This window comes from Furipterus horrens, unplaced genomic scaffold, assembly GCF_987537825.1.
Source record: "Furipterus horrens unplaced genomic scaffold, mFurHor1.1.pri manual_scaffold_3, whole genome shotgun sequence".
Taxonomy (NCBI): domain Eukaryota; kingdom Metazoa; phylum Chordata; class Mammalia; order Chiroptera; family Furipteridae; genus Furipterus; species Furipterus horrens.
This window is the reverse complement of record NW_028327173.1, coordinates 129,484,655-129,504,016: the sequence shown is the minus strand read 5'-3', so window position 1 is coordinate 129,504,016 and position 19,362 is coordinate 129,484,655. Positions and strand designations below refer to the sequence as shown.

Genomic DNA, 19,362 nt, shown 5'->3' with positions numbered 1-19,362 from the left:
TGTCGAAGGCATACGCTTGCTCCATAAAGGAGAATTGTTATTCTGGGTGACCTAAATCTTACTGTTTATCAGTGATCTTAGAGATATGGTGATTTTTATGCTTGGACTTGGGCTGTGTGAATAGTTACTGGGAACTTTTTTTCCTTCCCAGGGACTAGAAGGGGAAGATGAAGGAGCCATAAGTATGCTTTCTGACAATACTGCTAAGCTAACATCAGCTGTTAGGTAAATAAAGGAATATATCCTCTTTGAAGTCTTTCTCTCAATAAGATTTATTTAGGAGATAAAAAATTTTTTAATATCTTTTGATAACGGGAAATGGTAGGTAATAGCATACAAGGTCTGTCTGGGAAAAGTCCAGCCATTGTTAATATAAAGAGAAGGGTTCGTGCAACATCAATGTAGTGTGGCAGCCAAGAAGAGTGGGCTGGAATGCATATGTGTGAACAGTGATGACTTCACTGTACTAGTCAGTGGGGGCAGCAGATGCTGCTGAGTGAGCATGTTGTACTATGTGGCCGTCAAAATGACTGAGCAAGTAGAGCAACGAATCTTTATCAGATTTTGCATTAAGCTTGAATGTTCTTCCATGGAAATTATTCAGATGATTCAGAAGGCCTCAGCTATGGGCAACTGGTGATAGACAGCTCCATCACAAAAAAACATGCCTGCTCATGCATCGTGTCTCATGCAGTCTTTTGGCAAAATATCATGCATCACATCTCATGCGGTTTTTTGGCAAAACATCAAATCACCCAGATGACTCAGCCCTGCCACAGCTCAGATCTGGCACCCTGTAACTTCTGGCTTTTCCCAAAAGTAAAATCACCTTTGAAAGGGAAGAGATTTCAAACCGTTGATGAGATTCAGGAAAATACAATGGGGCAGCCGATGGTGATAGGGGTAACTGTGTGAGGTTCCCAGGTGCCTGCTTTGAAGGGGACTGAGGCGTCATTGTTCTTTATACAGTGTTTCTTGTATCTTGTATCTTCTGAAGTACATGTCTGTATTTTTCATATCATACGGCTGGATACCTTCTGGACAGACCTCGTATACCTTTAAAGAACTAAATTGTGTTTTTAACATGTTCAAGCTGACTTAAGTTCCTTCTATAACAGATCATTTGTTTCTTTTACTAGTTGGAGAATTGTATAATTTTACCAAGAAGAGAATATTAGTGATAAAGTAATGCAAGTTGTTAAATTTATCACTGCTACTATACTTGATTAACTAAAGGCCAAGCACTTTCTTTTGAATACTTTAAATGCCATGAAGGAGAGAGAAATGTGTTTTAGACATATAGGTACAATTATATTTCCATTAATCTGATTTTATTCTAAACCTCCAAATTTTGGAACCAGAAAGTGAAATGGTGGAATAATGATATTTGGGAGGCAGATTATTTTAAACTAAGAAGCACTTCACCTGTATTAAACTATCAGTTGATAGTTGAACTTGTCATTTTGTTACTGTTTTACTATTCCAAATTTCCTCAGAGGAAACACCCAGTATGGCTTTTATTAAGGTCTGTGTCATTTTCTTAGAAAATTTAATGGTTAATTTTTAATTTTTGATACTTGTAGTTCTTTGCCAGAGCTCCTTGAAAAAAAAAGACTTATTGATCTCCACACAAATGTTGCCACTGCTGTTTTAGAACATATAAAGGTAAATTTAATTTTTATCTCCCCACAATATAATTTCTATTTATATAGGATTCTATACTTTGTAAGGTGCTTGCATATTCATTATCTCATTAGCTCTCACTGTAGCATTGAGGTAGCATTAATGCCTTCACTTTTTGCAAATGAGGAAACTTAGTAATCTAGAGAGAGAATAAATTTGCTCAAGGTCCCAAAGTAAGTATACAGAAGTTAGCATCTGATATTTCTATTATATTGCACTGCCTTAATACTGTCTCTATACATGTTATTCTATTAACAGTAGACCTGTATCTAACCATCAGTAACACAGATTTAGAAATTCATTTTATTATAGTTCTATCTAAAAAATCCATTAATAACATAATTTTATTATGTAACTTAGTTCTAAAGTTTTTACTTTTAGATGAGTGTTAGCATTACAGCTCCTCACTATCTCCTATTGTTCTGTGATTTTGAAACAAATATAGTGGACCTTCTGTATGTTGTTATAGTTTTTTCTCATTACTCTATTCATGATTACCCCTATTAGCTTGACTTAATTAGTTCTTCAGCATTCTACAAGTATTTATTCTCTAGACATGGAGCTGAATTCCAGTGACAGCTTAACCATATCCTAGTATGTGACCCCCTACTTTCCATTTACTATGATACATTTGAAAAAGCAATGTAAAAAAAGCTGCCCATGCTCCCTGTCAAAGATATTGGTAACACCTTGGATTTATGGAAATGAGACTTAAACATTTTTGTTTTTTAATGATTTAAAAAGCCATAGGGCATTAGAAAGGAGCTAATATAGATAGATAATGAGCATTGTGCAGCATGGGATTTAAACCTGCATAATTTCTTTTGAGCTAACAACCTAATTTTTTTCTTTGTTCCACGTCTTGATATTGATAATTGCTGTTTTCATGTACCTACAGGAATAGAAACAATTGTTCAGCCTATAAAGGATTTTGCTGATTTTTCCCTTTTCTGTGTAGCAACTCTGTAAAATAGAAAAAGGCTGCGCACATCTATTTACACAAAGTCTGAGAGATTTTAGGAAAGTCCACAGCATGAGCCAGGACAGGCTGTTCGTATGGAAAAGCCACTGAAAGCAGCTTGGGTGGAGTGAGGTCAGAGGTACAGTGATAGCAAGCAACTCCGATATAGCTCCCACCTGCTGTGTGCTGCCTTTGGGGGGGGGGGGGCTCAGCAAAGGAACAGTGGTCTCTGCTAGCATTTCTGTCTGCGAGAAAGCTGCTTCTCCAGCTCTCATCCTGATGCCAAATGATTCAGGTTCTCCATATATGTCCCCGGTGCCTTATGAGCCGGGGTGCCTTTTGAGCTGCTGCCCCAAAGCTAGAGCCCTTTGAGGGAAATGTCTGGGACACCAGAAGTCCTCCATTTCACTCAGTTTCCGTCCCCACTGGTTTTTACAGCCAGTAGTTATGGGGACTTCTCATCCTGGCACTGGAACCCTGGGCGGCGGGGCCTGGTGTGGGCCTGGGACTCCTCACTCCTCAGGGGCAACCTCCACCAAGACACCCCTCCTGATTTTTACCCACCACACATGGTGTGGGACCAGCCCTTTCTGCAGCTCTGTCCCTCCTGCCAGTCTGGAGGTGGCTTCTTCTGTAAATCCTTAGCTGTAGTACTTCTGTTTAGCTAGACTTCATGCAGTTCTCAATGATAGTCATTCTGTAGTTTAGTTGTAATTTGATGTAGTTGTGGGAGGATGTAAGTACCACATTTACCTACTCTGCCATCTTACCTGAAAGCTCAGTAATTCATACCTTAAACCTTTCCTTTAGCAGTTCTTTTATTTCTCATACAAATATGAATTTCCCCACTTGCTGGTTGTTGGTAATGACTTCTGGGACTACTTAAATAATTTGCAGACACATTTTAATTTATTTTAATTATTTTTATCCCACCTGCTTATATTTATTGTACACAAATTTTCATAGCAGTATCTTTCTAATACCCTCAAACATCTGTCAGCTGGATGAACAAATCATGGTATATCCATATAATAGAATACTATTCAGCAATACAAAGGAAGGTGCTATTAATACATATAACAATGTGGATGAATCTCAAAATAATTAAAGAGTGAAAGAAGTCACATTTAAAATAAGAAAAAAATATGTAAGATTTGACTTTGGGTGGCAAGCACACAGCACGTTATGCAGACGATATATTTTAGAATTGTAGACCTGAAACTTACGTAATTGTATTAACTAGTGTCACCGCAGTAAATTCAACTTTAAAAAGAGTACGTAATCTATGGTGACAGAAAGTAGATTAATGCTTTCCTAGGGACAGGAAGAGGAGTGTTGGAGTGCAAAAAGGGAGGCATTACAACAAGGAAACTTTTCTGGGTAATGAATGATAATATTCACTCTGGATTGAATTCATGATTTCATGGGTACATACATATGTTAAAATTTACCAAATTCTGTGTATTGTATGTCAGTTACTCTTCAATAAAATTAAAAATTCAAACAATTTAGTGGTTATCAATTTGAATCTTTTATTTTATAGTTAAACAGATTAAGTCTTTGAGGAAGCCAAAGGTTAATTTTAGTAATGAGTATTTTTTACTTTAGGTTTAAAGTGACCTAGAATAGCAAGAGAAAGAACATACTGCATAATTTGTGACTAGGTAAGCCTGGAAGAATTTTAAAGATTTTTTTGTTACATGAATATGCAGTAGGGTAAATGTAGAGAGTAGAAGCAAATTGAACTGAAGAGTAAAATAAAATGTTTAAAATAAAAGGAGAGGACACATGCATTTCTTGCATTTTAATAAATTTCTCACAGCCCTGGCTAGGTAGCTCAGTTGGTAAGAGCATTGTCCCGATACGCCAAGGTTGCAGGTTCAATCCTTGGTTAGGGCACATACAAGAAGCAACCAATGAATGCATAAATAAGTGAAACAACAAATCAATGTCTTTCTGTCTGTCTCCCTCTCCCCCCTCCTTCCTCCCTCTTACTCTCTCCCCACCCTTCTGCCCCTTATTCTCTCTTTCTAAAATCAATAAAAATTAAAAAATAAAATACAATAAACTTTTCATAGTTTATTTACTTACACCTTGGCTTGTTATACAGAATTTGAGGTAGCTTACAGTGACAGCACATAGAATAGCTGAGTAGAGAATAATTAATGAGAATCGGGGATATAAAAGAATAGGAAGTCAAAAATCAAACATAGCCCTTAAAAAAATTCCTATGCTCTTTGACCTTTATTTTCCAGAGTTCTCTCTGAGCCTCCCAGGGAACTTAAGACTGTCAAGCTATTTAAGACTTTCAAGCTAGAAGGAAGCTAGGGACAGAGTTTTAAGTAGATTCCACAAATTAGTGACATTTATTCTTGTGTCAAATAAAGTTAGAAATAAAATTCACTGTATTCTCCTCTTGGAGATCTACAATGTAGTGTAATATACGAAGTAGTCTGCAAGTCATGTATTTAAAAATCTTATTTAACCTGTATTTCTCAAACTCTTTTGACATTGGAGCATTCTTATAACCAACTCTGAGAAGTAGCATTCTGCATAATATACTTTGTTAAATATTCTTTAATAAATTAAGGATTCCCTCTCTTACCTCCGTAACAGGTTAAATGTTTTCTAGTTAATGGCAGTTTTTGTATTTAGTCTTGCTGTCTTTTTGCCATGCCATTTATCATTGTTACTCAGTGATGCAAAGAATATTTCATTTAAAGAAATACCTTAAAGAATTTCACATTCTTTTATCTGACTCCTCCTGAGTACTATTGATGCTTTCTCTGCTATATATACTTACTGCTTACCTACAATGTACAGTTCTGTGGGTGGTTCTTATTTTAACCTTAGTGAAAACACAGTGTCCCCTCACTTATCGCAGGTATTACATTTTAGACCCCCCCACGATAGGTGAAAATCTGCGAAGTAAGAACCTTACATTTATTTTAGTATTTATATATATATATATTAAGGCTTTATAAACCCTTCCCACGCACTTATAAACCATTCCCACTCCCTTATTAACCTTTTCCACACTTTTATAAACACTACTTATGTTCTTAAACATATTCTACGCTCTTAAATCTACGTAACTCTTAAGAACATACAAATACAGTACCGCAAAATCCAGCGATGTAGTGAGAAATCCGCGATAAATAGTTAAATATAATATTTTTAAAAATCCTGCAATACAGTGAGGCCGCGATAAGCGAACCGCGATATAGAAAGGGACTACTGTACTTACACCCTAATTGTTATGTGAATGCTAGAGTACCTATAAAATAACAGGTGTTTTAAGATGCTGTGTAAATGAGTTCATTTTACCTCAGTGCCTTAATGTTTTATACTTTGCAAACATTTTATGATCAAACCTAGCATCCTCAGATCATACTTAGGTGAAAAATATGAACACGTGGTAGTTTTTTTCCTTTTAAAGGGAAGAACAAACTTTTTGTGCATGTTTATGTCAGATAACATAATAGAGGTGTTCCCCAGTCTGCAGAGGAATGTGAATCTCACAGGCACTGAGTACTTGGCTTAAAGCCAGAGCCTGATATTGAACTCTGGCTTTTTAACTTTTTAAGTTTCTTACTCTACTATACTTCCTTAAAACCTGTCCATCAAAAATTCAATGAGAATAGAGAAACCAAGGGTCAGAAGTAATGTAAGCAAAAAGAAGGGGGGGAGTAGGAACCCCAGTTGTTTTATTAAAATATTTGCTCATTCAATGTGTTTGTTCATTTAAAAATTATTTTGTCAGTCTGATCTTTTATATCCATTAATGCTTAAATAGGAAATGAAAATTTAATCAAATTTTAAGTTTTATAAAACAAGTCTATTTTTTAAAATAATGGATTGGTTTTAAAAGATGAATATTGATAAGTACCTCAGGAATCAAATTCCATGCTGGGCTTACATAATGACTGTAACCACAAACATTAATACACACAAATAGATGTATTATATAGTCTGTATTCATTGTAAATGTTGGGCTGCTGTATATATATTTTTGAAACACATGCTAAATCATCCTCTTATTCTTTTATTTTGAGTCATTTCATATCATACCCATTAAGAAGTAAAGGTGAAAGATGATTATTCAAAGCTACACAAATTTTCCCAAAATTTTGCAATAAACTGTATTAAATGTGACCCTTCTTTAATTCTATTTTCCATTATATACATTCCTTTTTACAGATTTTGGTGTTTTTTTTTTTTAATAATAGACTTTATTTTTTTAGAGCAGTGTATGTTTTTTGTGTTTTAGAAACTTTTTCTGTCAACCTTATTTTCCATTCTGTTTAGTAAGAATTTGTGTAGGAACAGCTACACATTCAGTGGCCCAGCACGGGGGCTGCAGACTGGTCTTCGGCGGCAGCTGAGCTTCCAGGCTTCAGTCGGAAACTGCAGTCTGCACGGAGCACACATGCACCTCCAGACCAGCCTGTGACCTTAGCTTGCACAGTGATGAACTCAGGAGCTAGAACAGTTCATCCACCCTGATCCTCACCTGAGGATTGTTTTTCCCCCCCCATGGCTTTTAGAGAGAGGGGAAGGGAAAGAGAAACATCATTGTGAGAGAGAAAAAATCAATAGGTTGCCTCCTTTATACACCCAGACCAGGGCTCATACGCACCCAGACTGGGGATCTAACCTGCAGCCTAGGTATGTGCACTGACCAGGAACCAAATCTGCAACTTTTCTGTTACAGGCCGACGCTCCAACCAAGGGGGCCATACAGGGCAGGGCTGCTCAGTGTCCTCAGAACCACTGTAGTAGAGATCAGGCGTGACCTCTCCGCAGGGGGTCACAGGAGATGGTGTAGCGCACACACAGAGCTTACTGGCCTGCATCCACCACCTCAGACTCACTCAGTGAGCCCCTTGTTACCATGGATGGCAGTGTCCACGCGACACAGAGGAAGTCTGTACACAGAGCAGTTGTAGGCAGGTCAACACGAGGCACCTCTGAGGGAGGCTGGTGTTCAGCCTTGGGATCAGTAACCACCACCAGAGGTCTCAGCGCCCAGAAGGCTTCCGGGATCCGGTCAGGGACGGTTCCAGGAGTGAAGCAGCCAGCGAGAGCACTGGCTCCAGTGGCAGCAGCGAACTTCAGTGCAGCTCACAGGCCAGTGTTCCTGGACGATGTGGCACTGACAGCAGCAGGGTTGTCAATGGCAACGATGGCACGTGCTGCCAGCAGAAGCTTCTCCCAGGTTCTCTTCAGATTTATGACATAGGTGCCATCACTCTTCCTTTTGTAGCTGTACTGTTCCACTTGGAAGTCAAGGTTGGTGCCATCTAAGTGGCTTCCTGCTTCAAGGGACTTAAGGACATCCTTCTCCTTCATTCGCAGCGCATCAAGGGCTCTGGGCATTGTGAAAGTTTCCCTTTAAATACCTGGGAACTGGGAACAACACTGTATAGGCCCTTCTCAGGGCAGCACAGAAAAGCTAGAGAAGTTTTATTTTTGTAGGAAAAAACGAAAAGTACAGAGAATTTCCATATGCCCCCTGAACCAACCACCCCCAGTTTACCCTAATACTAACATTTTGCATTAATATGGTATATTTGTTACAATTGGTAAGCCAATATTAATTAATTATTACTAAAGTCCATAGTTTATTGGGCTTCATTCTTTGTGTTGTACATTCTGTGGGGTTTGACAAATGTATAAACATGTGTTCTTTTTTTTTAAGTATATTTTATTATGTTGTTACAATAGTCCCAATTTTTCCCCCCTTTGCTCCCCTCCGCCCAGAACCCCACCTCCCCTCCCCTCCCCTCCAGCAGTTCCACCCCCCCTTAGTTCATGTCCATGGGTCGTGCATATAAGTTCTTTGGCTTCACCCTTTCCTATATTATTCTTAACTTCCCCCTGTCTATTTTGTACCAACCAATTATGCTTCTTAGTCCCTGCACCATTTCCCCATTTCTTCCCCTCCCCCCTCCCAGCTGATAACCCTCCAGATGATCCCCATACCTATGATTCTGTTCCTATTCTGGTTTGCTTAATTGGATTTGGTTTTTATTTTTTAGATTCAGTTGTTTGATAGTTGTGAGTTTGTTCTCATTTTAGTGTTCATAGTTTTGATCTTTTTCTTAAGTAAGTTCCTTTAACATTTCACATAATAATGGTTTGGTGATGAGGAACTCCTTTAGCTTTGCCTTGCCTGGGAAGCACTTTATCTGCCCTTCCATTCTAAATGATAGCTTTGGTGGATAGAGTAATCTTGGTTGTAGGTCCTTGCTCTTCATCTCATTGGATACTTCTTGCCAGTCCCTTCTTCCCTGCAAAGTTTCTTTTGAGAAATCAGCTGATAGTCTTATAAGAATTCCTTTGTAGATAACTCTCTGCTTTTCTCTTGCTGATTTTAAGATTCTCTCTTTATCTTGAACCTTTGGCATTTTAATTATGATGTGTCTTGGTGTGGTCCTCTTTGGGCCTAGCTCATTTGGGACTCTGTGCTTCCTGGACTTGTGTGTCTATTTCCTTCACCAAATTTGGGAAGTTTTCCTTCATTATTTTTTCACATAAGCTTTCAATTTCTTGCTCTTTCTCTTCTCCTTCTGGCACCCCTATGATTCAGATGTTGGCACGTTTAAAGTTGCCCCAGAGGTTCCTAATCCTCTCCTCATTTTTTTCAATTCTTGTTCCTCATTCTGTACTGGTTGACTGTTTCTTTCTTCCTTATGTTCCAAATCATTTATTTGAACCCTGGTTTCTTTCCCTTCACCATTGGTTTCATGTGGATTTTCCTTTGTTTCACTTAACATAACCTTCACTACTTCCCTTCTGCGTTTGCCATACTTAAGGATATCTGTCAAGCCTGTGAGCATCTTTATTACCAGTGTTTTGAACTCTATGTCTGTTAGGTTAGCTTTCTCCTTGTTGCTTAGTTCTCCCACTGGAACCTTGATTCATTCCCTCTTTTGGGCCATACTTCTCTGTCTCCTCATGTTGACAGGCTCCTGTGTTTGTTTCCCTCTGTCTCTTGCACCTGTTACATTGTAAGGGGGGGAGCCTTAGGTATTTGTCATACAGGCGACCTATTTCACTACGTTGCACTATATGTGGGTAGGGGTCTGAGAGGAAACAATGCTGCTTGCTCAGCACTCGCCCCTTTTCCAGGCATTTCTCCCACTTCCTATATGGGACTAGTGCCCCTGTAGCTATTGCCTTGGCCATCCTTCCCAGAGTGGGTGGGTTTGTAGACATTCTAGGACCGTGGGGGCCCTTTAAACACACAGACTCTGCCAAGAGACCGGCCGTTTCTTCCTCTGCCCCAAATCCCAGTGTTTGCACAGTCAGAAGCAGTGGTGCTTTATTTTCCCTGACGCTGGGACTGTGAACTGTGGGATCTGGTCTGGTGCTTGGAGCGCTCCTCAGGTGTCCCTCCCTACTTTTTAAAATGTGTGACTGCGCTTCCGCTGGCCTGCCCCTCCTGCTGCCACCACTCTGCATTGTCTCCACCTTGGCTTCGCCCCTCCTACCTTTCTGGATGAGTACTTCTTCTTTATATCTTTCTTGGACTTCCATGCAGCTTGGTTTTCTGGAATTTCTGGTTGTCTCTAGTTTCGAGGTAGTTGTATTTCTTCTTAGTTATGGAGGGAGATGCAGCGTGTCTATCTTGGCCTCCATCTTGGCCGGAAGTCATAATCACATGTATTATTACAATATCCTACAGAATAATTTCAGTGCCCTAAAAATCATCTGTGTGCACCTTTTCATCTCTGTCTTCTTTCCCCTGAATCCTTGACAACCACTGATCTTTTTACTGTCTCCACAGTGCTATCTTTTCCAGAATGTCAGAGTTGAAATCATATAGTATGTGACCTTTCTCTTCATAATATGCATTAATCCTTCCTTGTCTTTTCTAGATTGATAGCTCATTTCTTTTTATTGCTGACTGTATTTTTGTCTAGATATACCATAGTTTGTTGAGCCATTCAACTATTGAAGGGTATGTTAGTTGCTTCCAGCTTTTTCACAGATATGAAGAAGGGTGTAATAAACATTTACTTGAAAGGTTTTGGATAGGTATGTTTCCAAACATAACCAAAGAGGGTGTGATTGCTAAATCACGTGGTAACAGTATGTTTAGATGTGTAACAAACTGCCCACTGCCAAACTGTTTTAAAGTGGCAATACATACCATTGTAATCCCACCAGCAATGAGTGAGAGTTCCTGTTGCTCCATAGCCTTGCTTGCATTTGGTATTGTCACTGCTGGATTTCAGCTGTTCTCACTGGGTGTTTTAATCTGCAGATTTCTAACGTCATAGGATGTGGAACATCTTTTCATATGCTTATTTGCCATCTGTATCTTCTCTGGTGAGGCGTGCAAGTCTTTGGCCCATTTTTTCATCAGATTGTTTCCTTATTGTTGAATTTTAAGTGTTATTTTTATTTTGGGGCTGTTGAGGGCGAGTTTTTTGAATGGATGTGTCTTGCAAATATTTTCTCCTTTCTTTGGCTTGTCTTCTCATTCTCTTGACAATGACGTTCACAGAACAGAAACTTAATTTTAATTAAGTCTAACTTACTGATTATTTCTTTCATGGATTGTGCTTTGGCTTTGTATCTAAAGTCATCACTATACCCAAGGTCATCTAAGTTTTCTCCTAAGTAATCTAGGAGTTTTATAGTTCTGCAGTTTACATTTAGGTCTATTGTCCATTTTTAGTAAATTTTTGTGAAAGTTGTAGGGTCTTTGTCTAGATTCATTCCTTTTTACATGTAAATGTGCAGTTATTCCAGCACCATGTTTTGTAAATATTGCTTTTTTTTTTTTTTAGTTGAATTACATTTGCTTTTTTGTCAGCAATCAGTTGACTTTATTTGTTTGGATCTGTTTCTACACTTTTCTGTCCCATTGGTGTATTTGTCTACCACAGAGTCTTAATTACTGTAGCTTTATTTTGTAAGTCTTAAAAATCAGGTGTTGTCAGTCCTTACTTTTTCCTCCTTGAATATTGTGTTGGCTATTCTGGGTCTTTCATATCTCCATATAAACCTTAGAATCATTTTGTCAATATCTACAAAATAACGCTGCAATTTTTATTGGGATTGGTTGATTCTGTAGATCAAGTTCAGAAGAACTGACATTGACAATACTGAGTCTTCCTATTAATGAACATGGGGTATCTATTATTTTTTTATTTCTTTCATCATAATTTTGTAGTTTTTCTCATATAGATCTTGTATATATTTTGTTAGATTTATAACTTATTTGTTTATGCTTTGAGTACTAATGGAAATGGTATTGTTAACTTAAAATTTCAATTGTTCATTGCTAAAATATTGGAAAACAATTGATTTTTATATGTTAACCTTGTATCCTGCAGCCTTGCTGTAATCACTTCGTAGTTTCTGGAGATTTTGGTTTTTCTTTGGTGTTTTCTATATAGACAAGCATGTCACCTGTAAACAAAGACAGTTTTATTTCTTTTTATTTTTTTTCCATGCTGTATTCCACTGATTTCTTTTTCTTGTCTTACTGCATTAGCTAGGACCTTCACTGTGATGTTGACAACGGGTGTGAGGGAATGTTTTTGCCTTCTTCCTGATGTAGCCATTGGCTTTTGTGTATCAACCTTGTATCTTATAACCTTGCTATAGTCATTTATTAGTTCCAGAAGTATTGTGTTATTTCCTTGGAATTTTCTACATTGACAACCATGTCATCTGCAAACGAAGATGGTTTTATTTCTATCTTCCCAATCTGTATACCTCTTATTTCATTTTATGTTTATTGAATTAGCTAGGGCTTCCAGTATAATGTTGAATAGGAGTGTGAGCGGGGCATCCTTGCCTTGTTCCTGATCTTAGCAGGATATCATCTGCTTTCTCATTTGTGTCTGTTTTCGATAAGACATTGTAGAGAATTGGATAATTTCTTCCTTAATGTTGGGTATAATTGAGTAGTGAATTCATCTAGACCTTATGCTTTCTGTTTTGGAAGCTTATTAATTATTCATGAATTTCTTTAATAGCTATTGGCCCATTCAAATTATCTGTTTCTCCTTTGGTGAGTTTTGGTAGATTGTGTCTTTCAAGGAATTGGTTTGTAATGTCATGGGATCAGTAGTGATGGCCCCTCTTCCATTTCTGATATTAGTCATTTGCATTCCCTATGTTTTTTTAATAGTTAAGCTGACTAGAGTTATCAAGTTTATTGATCCTTTTAAAGAACCAGCTTTTGGTTCCAGTGATTTTTATTTTTTAAATGATTTCTTGTTTTTAATTTCTGTGATTTCTGCTCTAGGTTTTATTATTTCTTTTCATCTGCTTACTTCGGATTTACTTAACTAAAATGAAATGCTTCTAAGAGGCATAGCAAAATACAACTTAGAATAGTTTACAAGTGCCATGTAAACCTCTTATTTCTTTCCAGAAATATTATAAAGCAGCTTTTGATATTTTATTATAATAAGATTGCTAATATTTTTTTCCCTCACCCGAGGACATGCTTAGAGAAAGGGGAAGGGTGGAGGGGACAATATCGATGTGAGAGAGAAACATCAATCAGTTGCCTGTCATGTGCACCCCAACCGGGGGCCAAACCTGCAAAAGATGACTTTGTGTACATTTTAAATGTTATATTATTCAGAGTTTAAATATTTTTACTAGGAGTCAGTATATAGGATAAACTTCTAAGTAAAGTTGTTTCCTTATTCTAAAACAGGTTTAAGGCAGCTTTCGTAAATAGCACATGTGACAAAATAATGAAATAAAAACTCATAGCAGTTGCTATATAGTTATAATGATAATTCTCTAATTTGGCTTTGAAGTTTCTGGCAAGCAAGATTTTTTTTTTTTTTAAAGACATGTATAAGTTTAAAAAAACAAAACTTTAACTTCTCATCAGAGATGGAGATTTCTGGATTTTTTTTTGTTTTCTTTTGTTTTATTCTAAGTACTGTAAAGTGTTTCTTAGCATCATATTACAAAAAGCATTGCTCATATTGGGCATTATCGAAATTAAATCAAATGAGTTGATGATGTATTTTAATATCAGTTACAATCATGGATTTCATGGCAACTTTTATAAAAGCCAAGGGTATAATATTAAAATATACTTAACTGAGGCCAGTTTATAAGTCACCAAGGTAGTAAGGTCTAAGTTTATATTGTTGTAGTATCTAGAGTGGAGAGAATTAAAGAATTGCACATTCTTTAATATATATCACTTTTTGCAGTTGGGCTTTTGATAGGAGTTAGCAGAGAAGTTTAGGTTACACATTCATATTTGGGCCTAGAATGCTAGAAATTCAGTAGTTTGGGTTGAGAGAAAAAAATGTATATATTTGGAAATGATGTAACCAAGTAATAAAGGTTGAGAACCTATTGTAGACATTGAAGACCATAACCAGTTTCTGCACCAATACCCGGTTCACTGCCCCATCTCTACACAGAAGTGAGGTAAAGGTACAGGATGAATTTTATTCAAGATGCCTAAGTCACTGCTGACATATGAGCAAGTGCCCCAAAGTAAATATTTTCAGTCCGCCACCTGTGTTGTAGAACACCTTCAAATATAATTTCATGGATCATCAAGCTAGAGTGAAAAAAAGGAACAGTAAAAAGAAGGAAAAATACCCCCCAGTTGTCGGAAGGAAAAGGGAATTCACTTCATGTCCTATATGGGTCATGACAAATGTTTTTAGTTAATGATTTTCAGAAGGCAAAATTTGTATACTACAGTTGACCCTTGAATAGCACAGGAGTTAGGGACACCACCCACCTCCAGTTGAAACCAAAAATAGCATTTTTGGTGTGCAGTTGTTTTAATCCAGGCATTCAAAACCCAGGATACAGAGGGCAGACTGTATATTAATTGAAAAAACCTCATGTATGAGTGGACCCATGCAGTTCAAACCCCTGTTGTTCAAGGTCAGCTGTAGTTGTACATGCAGATAATTCCTAAAGAATTTTCCATTACCATGAAGAAAGGGGACAGCTGATTTTTAAAAGGGACTTTTGAGAAATTCATGCCTCTCAGAATTTATATTCACTAGCTTAAAATTTCTATGCCATACATAGTCTTTTATTTTCTCTAAAATTCCTTTCTTATTCATTCTTAATACTTATTGAATCTATCAAAATTCTGTTTATCTTGACCTTATTTTATTATACTTTTAATTTTTCTATTTTTCATATAACTGTTAATCCAAATTGTATTCTCCTTTGAACTCATATTGCATAAAAATAATCAATCTCTGAAATTGCAACCCAGGCATGCACCCTGACCTGGAATCAGTCTGGTGACCTTCAACCAACTGAGCCATGCCAATAGGGCTATTTGTTTTTTGTTTTTGTTTTTTAATTATTGGCCTTAGAGGAAAGGGGGGGGGGAGGGAGGGAGAGAGAGAGAGAGGGAGAGAGGGAGGGAGGGGGGAGAGGGAGGGAGGGGGGAGAGAGAGGGAGAGGGGGGGAGAGAGGGAGAGAGAGAGAGAGGGAGGGAGAGAGGGAGGGAGAGAGAGAAAATGAGGGAGGGAGAGGGAGGGAGGGAGGGAGGGAGAGAGAGAGATAGAGAGGGAGGGGGAGGGGGGGAGAGAGGGAGGGAGGGGGAGGGGGGAGAGGGGGAGAGAGAGACATCAGTCAGTTGCCTCCCATTTGTGCCCCAATAAGGGAACGAACCTGCAACCTAAGTGTGTCCTGACCTGAAATTCAACCCGTAACCTTTTTGGTATATGGACAATGTTCCAACCAACTGAACAACCCAGCCGGGGCTTGATTTTTTTTGTTCGTTTTTTGTTTTGTTTTTTTACTTGATTTTAGAAAGACAGGAAAGGAGAGAGAGACAGAAATATCAGATTGTTGTTCCACTTAAATATGCATTCACTGGTTGTTTCTTATATGTACTCTGATGGGATCAAACCCATGACCTTGGTGTATCAAGATAGCACTCTGACCAACTGAACTACCCAGCCAGGGCTCATGACTTTTAAAGATGACACTTATCTGTGCATGTCCTGATCTTAGCTTAGAAATTCAACAGTTGTTTTGTCAAGTCCTTGTTATGAGTCATGTGCTTCATTAGGCTACTAGAGTTAAAGGATTAATTAGACACACTCTAGGGAGTTTTCACTTTCAGAAGGGTGGCATGTAAATAAAGAAAAATAATATAGTGTGATTATTGTTATTAGGGAGAGGTCTGTAAAATGCTGTTGGTACACATTTAAAGCAACAATAAATTCTAACAGCTGAGGGCAAGAACAGGAGAACAGAGATTGAAGAAAGAGTTGCAGAAAAGCTGGTCCTTGAACAGTGAGTAGAAATCACTAAGCAGGCAATAGAAGAGGAATATATTTTTAAAAAGCTAAGAGAATACTCAGAGCCTATGCCTGGATACACCGTGTTTAATGAAAAATCAGTGAGTTATTTGATGGGACTAGAGGGAACTTACTCTAGTGTATAGTGGTTAAACAGAAAGGTTAGCTGGAGCAGATTGTGGGGTCTGCAAGTGAGTTTAATACCTTATTATTAAATTCCGCCTCCCCCGTTTCTGGCTTTAGTCTACCGACAGCCTTTCCCAATCTCATATATCCATTAACGTAATTCCTACTAACATCCTAGTTCCCAGGAGTTATTGTTGACTTTTTTCCCTACTTGGACTTTCATAGCCTTTTTTGTGTTAATTATTAATTATCTGTGTCTTCCTTTCCATGTCCACAGCCACTACCATGGTCTCTCCTATGATCTCTCTTCTGCTTCTTTCTTTCATTTTTAGTATTATATTTTCCATTCCGAAAACTTCATCTCATATACTTTGATATTCAGAGTAGCTCTGTACAGTAGCTAAAATAACTCCTGTATCAGGGAGTCTGAGGAAGATGAAGGGCCAAATAGTTTATAAAAAGAAAAACTCTCCTAAACTGTATTATATTCTTATTAGGAGCTCATTGATAAGGAAATTCTCAATGTACTGATGTGAGATATATTGTTGAGTGACAGCAAGGGACAGAAGAATACAGTATATTAACATATGTGTCAGAAAATAGAGGGATATTAGGATATAGACCCTATCTGCTTACATTTGAAGGAAAAAAGAAACTGAAAACTATATAAGAAACAAATATCCATAGGAATTGGTGGAAATAGGGTGGAAGAGACCAGGGGTGAAGACAGATTTCAATGTATACCTTTTTACGTTGTTTGGAATTTTAAACTGACTACTTCATCTGTTTAAAACTGGCCTTGCGGGCCTCGGCGGAGCAGTGGGATTGAGGGACTCTGACTGGTCTCCTTTTGCCGCAAATTAAGCACTTCTTAGTCTGCCATTCAGATTTCTCCAGTCTGATTATGTTTTGGTATGTTCTGTTTAACTGAAATGAACTCTGTCCATGTCTCCAAATCACTTTCAAAAATCAGCTCACATTTTATCACTTCCTCCTCCGCAATTAGTTAACTATTTCATTCTGTCATCTAGTTTAATATATTTATTTATGTTCTATATATATTAGTTCTTTATTGGTATCTGTAAATAATCTAAGTTATTTCATAAATGATTTCTGTTCCTTCTTAGATCAGCGATTTTCAGTTGGTGTTCCACAAGAATTTTTAAAGCACATAATAGCTGACTATTTAGTCAGGGGCACTGACCACTTTTTCCTTAGATTAGCAAATTAAAAAGTGACAACAGCCAATACGACAATAACCATCCAGTATGAATGATTCAAAATTATACCTAGTTTTCTCAGAGTGGCAAAATATATGATATATTTTTGGTGTGCCACGGAATCTTAGTAATTAGTTTATGTGTACCGTGAAATGAAAAAGTTTGAAAATCGCTGCCTTAGCTTGTTAACACTTTCAAAAGAAAACATGTTCTTTTCTGTCTTTTGTATTATCTGAAACATAATTTAATAGATACTTGGTGAAGATTTTTATTTCCTTTGGAGGATCCTAACATGTTGATTTCACTTGAATAATTTTGATCAACAAATTTTAAATTTGGGAAAAGGTGTGATACTGAAAAGCTAAGTTTGATTACTTCTCCATTATCTAAAACTTCAGAGTATTAAGTGGAACTTTTAATGAGGAAAACAGTTTTACTTAAAAACCATTGAAAGTAATTTAACTAGGAAACTTTCTGTTCAGTTAAGGTGAAAATATGTGGGACTGTGCACTAAAAAAATTAAAAAAAAACTATAGCATGACCACTAATTTGCATGGAATACAGTATTAATTTGTATGCTAGTTACTAATTCATACAGTATTGAGATTTCTGTGATTTTTAGCTCTACTAATATAAATATGACATGCAGAATTAATTTTGAATTTATAAGTCAAATATGGTAAACAAAATAATCTGTTGTTTTTTTTACATTAACTGTATGATCAGAAGTAAGAAACTTGAAAATAAATTCTACTAAGGAAATGAATGTTCGCTTTTAAAATTGATCATAGAAAATAGAAACTTGTAAGCTGAGAAGCCCTTAGTGTGTTTTTATTACTTGAATTATTCTAATCTAATTATTTATTTTGAAACAGGCAAGAAAACTAGATATATATTTTGAATGTGAAGAAAAAATAATGAGCAAAACTACTCTGGATAAATCTCTTCTAGATATAATATCAGACCCTGATGGTATGTACCATAAATTTGAGGTTAATGTAAGTTTCAAATCCGATGAATCCAGCATTTTCAATTTTAGTAAAATCTGAGTAGACTACTGTTTTTCTCACAATCTTTGTTAATAATGAGATCATTAAATGAACTATTTTCTATTGAGACATTTGTATCATGGCAATTCATAAAGTGGAAAAAATTTTGCATTTTATTTCACTGAACTTTTCTTTGATGGTATTTAAGCACTTTCTGTATTCATTTATTTAAAGTGATACATCTTAAGCTCAATTTCTGCTGGTTCCAGGAAGATTCAGTGTTATATTCTAAGCAGGTGTCTCTAAGTGATATACAGTATTCCCTCACTTATTGCAAATATTACGTCTAGACCCCCCCCCCCCCCGCGAAGTAGGAACCTTACATTTATTCTTCACCCTTAAACCTACGTAACTTTAACAACCTACATATACAATACCGCACAGTCCCTCGATATAACAAAAAATCCATGATAAATAATTAAATATAATATTTTTTTAAATCCTGCAATACAGTGAGGCCGCAATAAGTGAACCGCGATGTAGAGAGGGACTACTGTACTTTCTAATTACTTTGGTTTAACACTAAAGAGTTTTCTAAAAAGATATATTTAAAACTGAATTACATTTTAAATATATAAAGAATTCACTTTTTTTTTGTAAATCCTCACCTGAAAGTATGCCTTTATTGATTTGAGAGAGCAAGGGAAAAACACCTATGTGAGAGAGAAATATCAGTCGGTTGCTTCCCATACTCTCCCTGATTGGGGACCAAATCCACAACCTAAGTATGTGCCCTGACTGGGAATCAAACCCTCATCCTTCTGGACAGTGCTCCAACCATCTGAGCCATCTGGCCAGGGCTCAGGGAATTCACTTTTGAAGAAACTCTATAGTCAATCTCTTTGTACTTTATATTCATCTAAATATTTGTATGTTAGATTTTCTTAAAACAGAACTGTACTTGGAAAATGTAATTTAATCACTGCTTCCAATTGTGATGGGATCTACATAGGGTTTTAGACTCTAAAAATCTCTAAACCTAAGAGACTTATTGATTATTTGAGAACAGTTATCAATTCAAATCTCACCTCTTTTTTGAATGA

At 36.9% G+C, this 19,362-nt stretch overlaps 1 protein-coding gene across 2 annotated transcripts in view; it reads left to right on the top strand.

Annotated features, from left to right (window-relative positions):
* SCFD1 (sec1 family domain containing 1) overlaps window positions 1-19,362 on the top strand; it is a 106,150-nt gene that overhangs the window by 41,103 nt on the left and 45,685 nt on the right. For both annotated transcript variants that reach the window (XM_090270171.1, XM_090270172.1), the window contains 3 exons: window positions 152-225; window positions 1,584-1,665; window positions 18,146-18,242. In XM_090270171.1, the coding sequence (XP_090126297.1) occupies window positions 152-225; window positions 1,584-1,665; window positions 18,146-18,242 (253 nt within the window). The remainder of the gene's footprint in view (window positions 1-151; window positions 226-1,583; window positions 1,666-18,145; window positions 18,243-19,362) is intronic.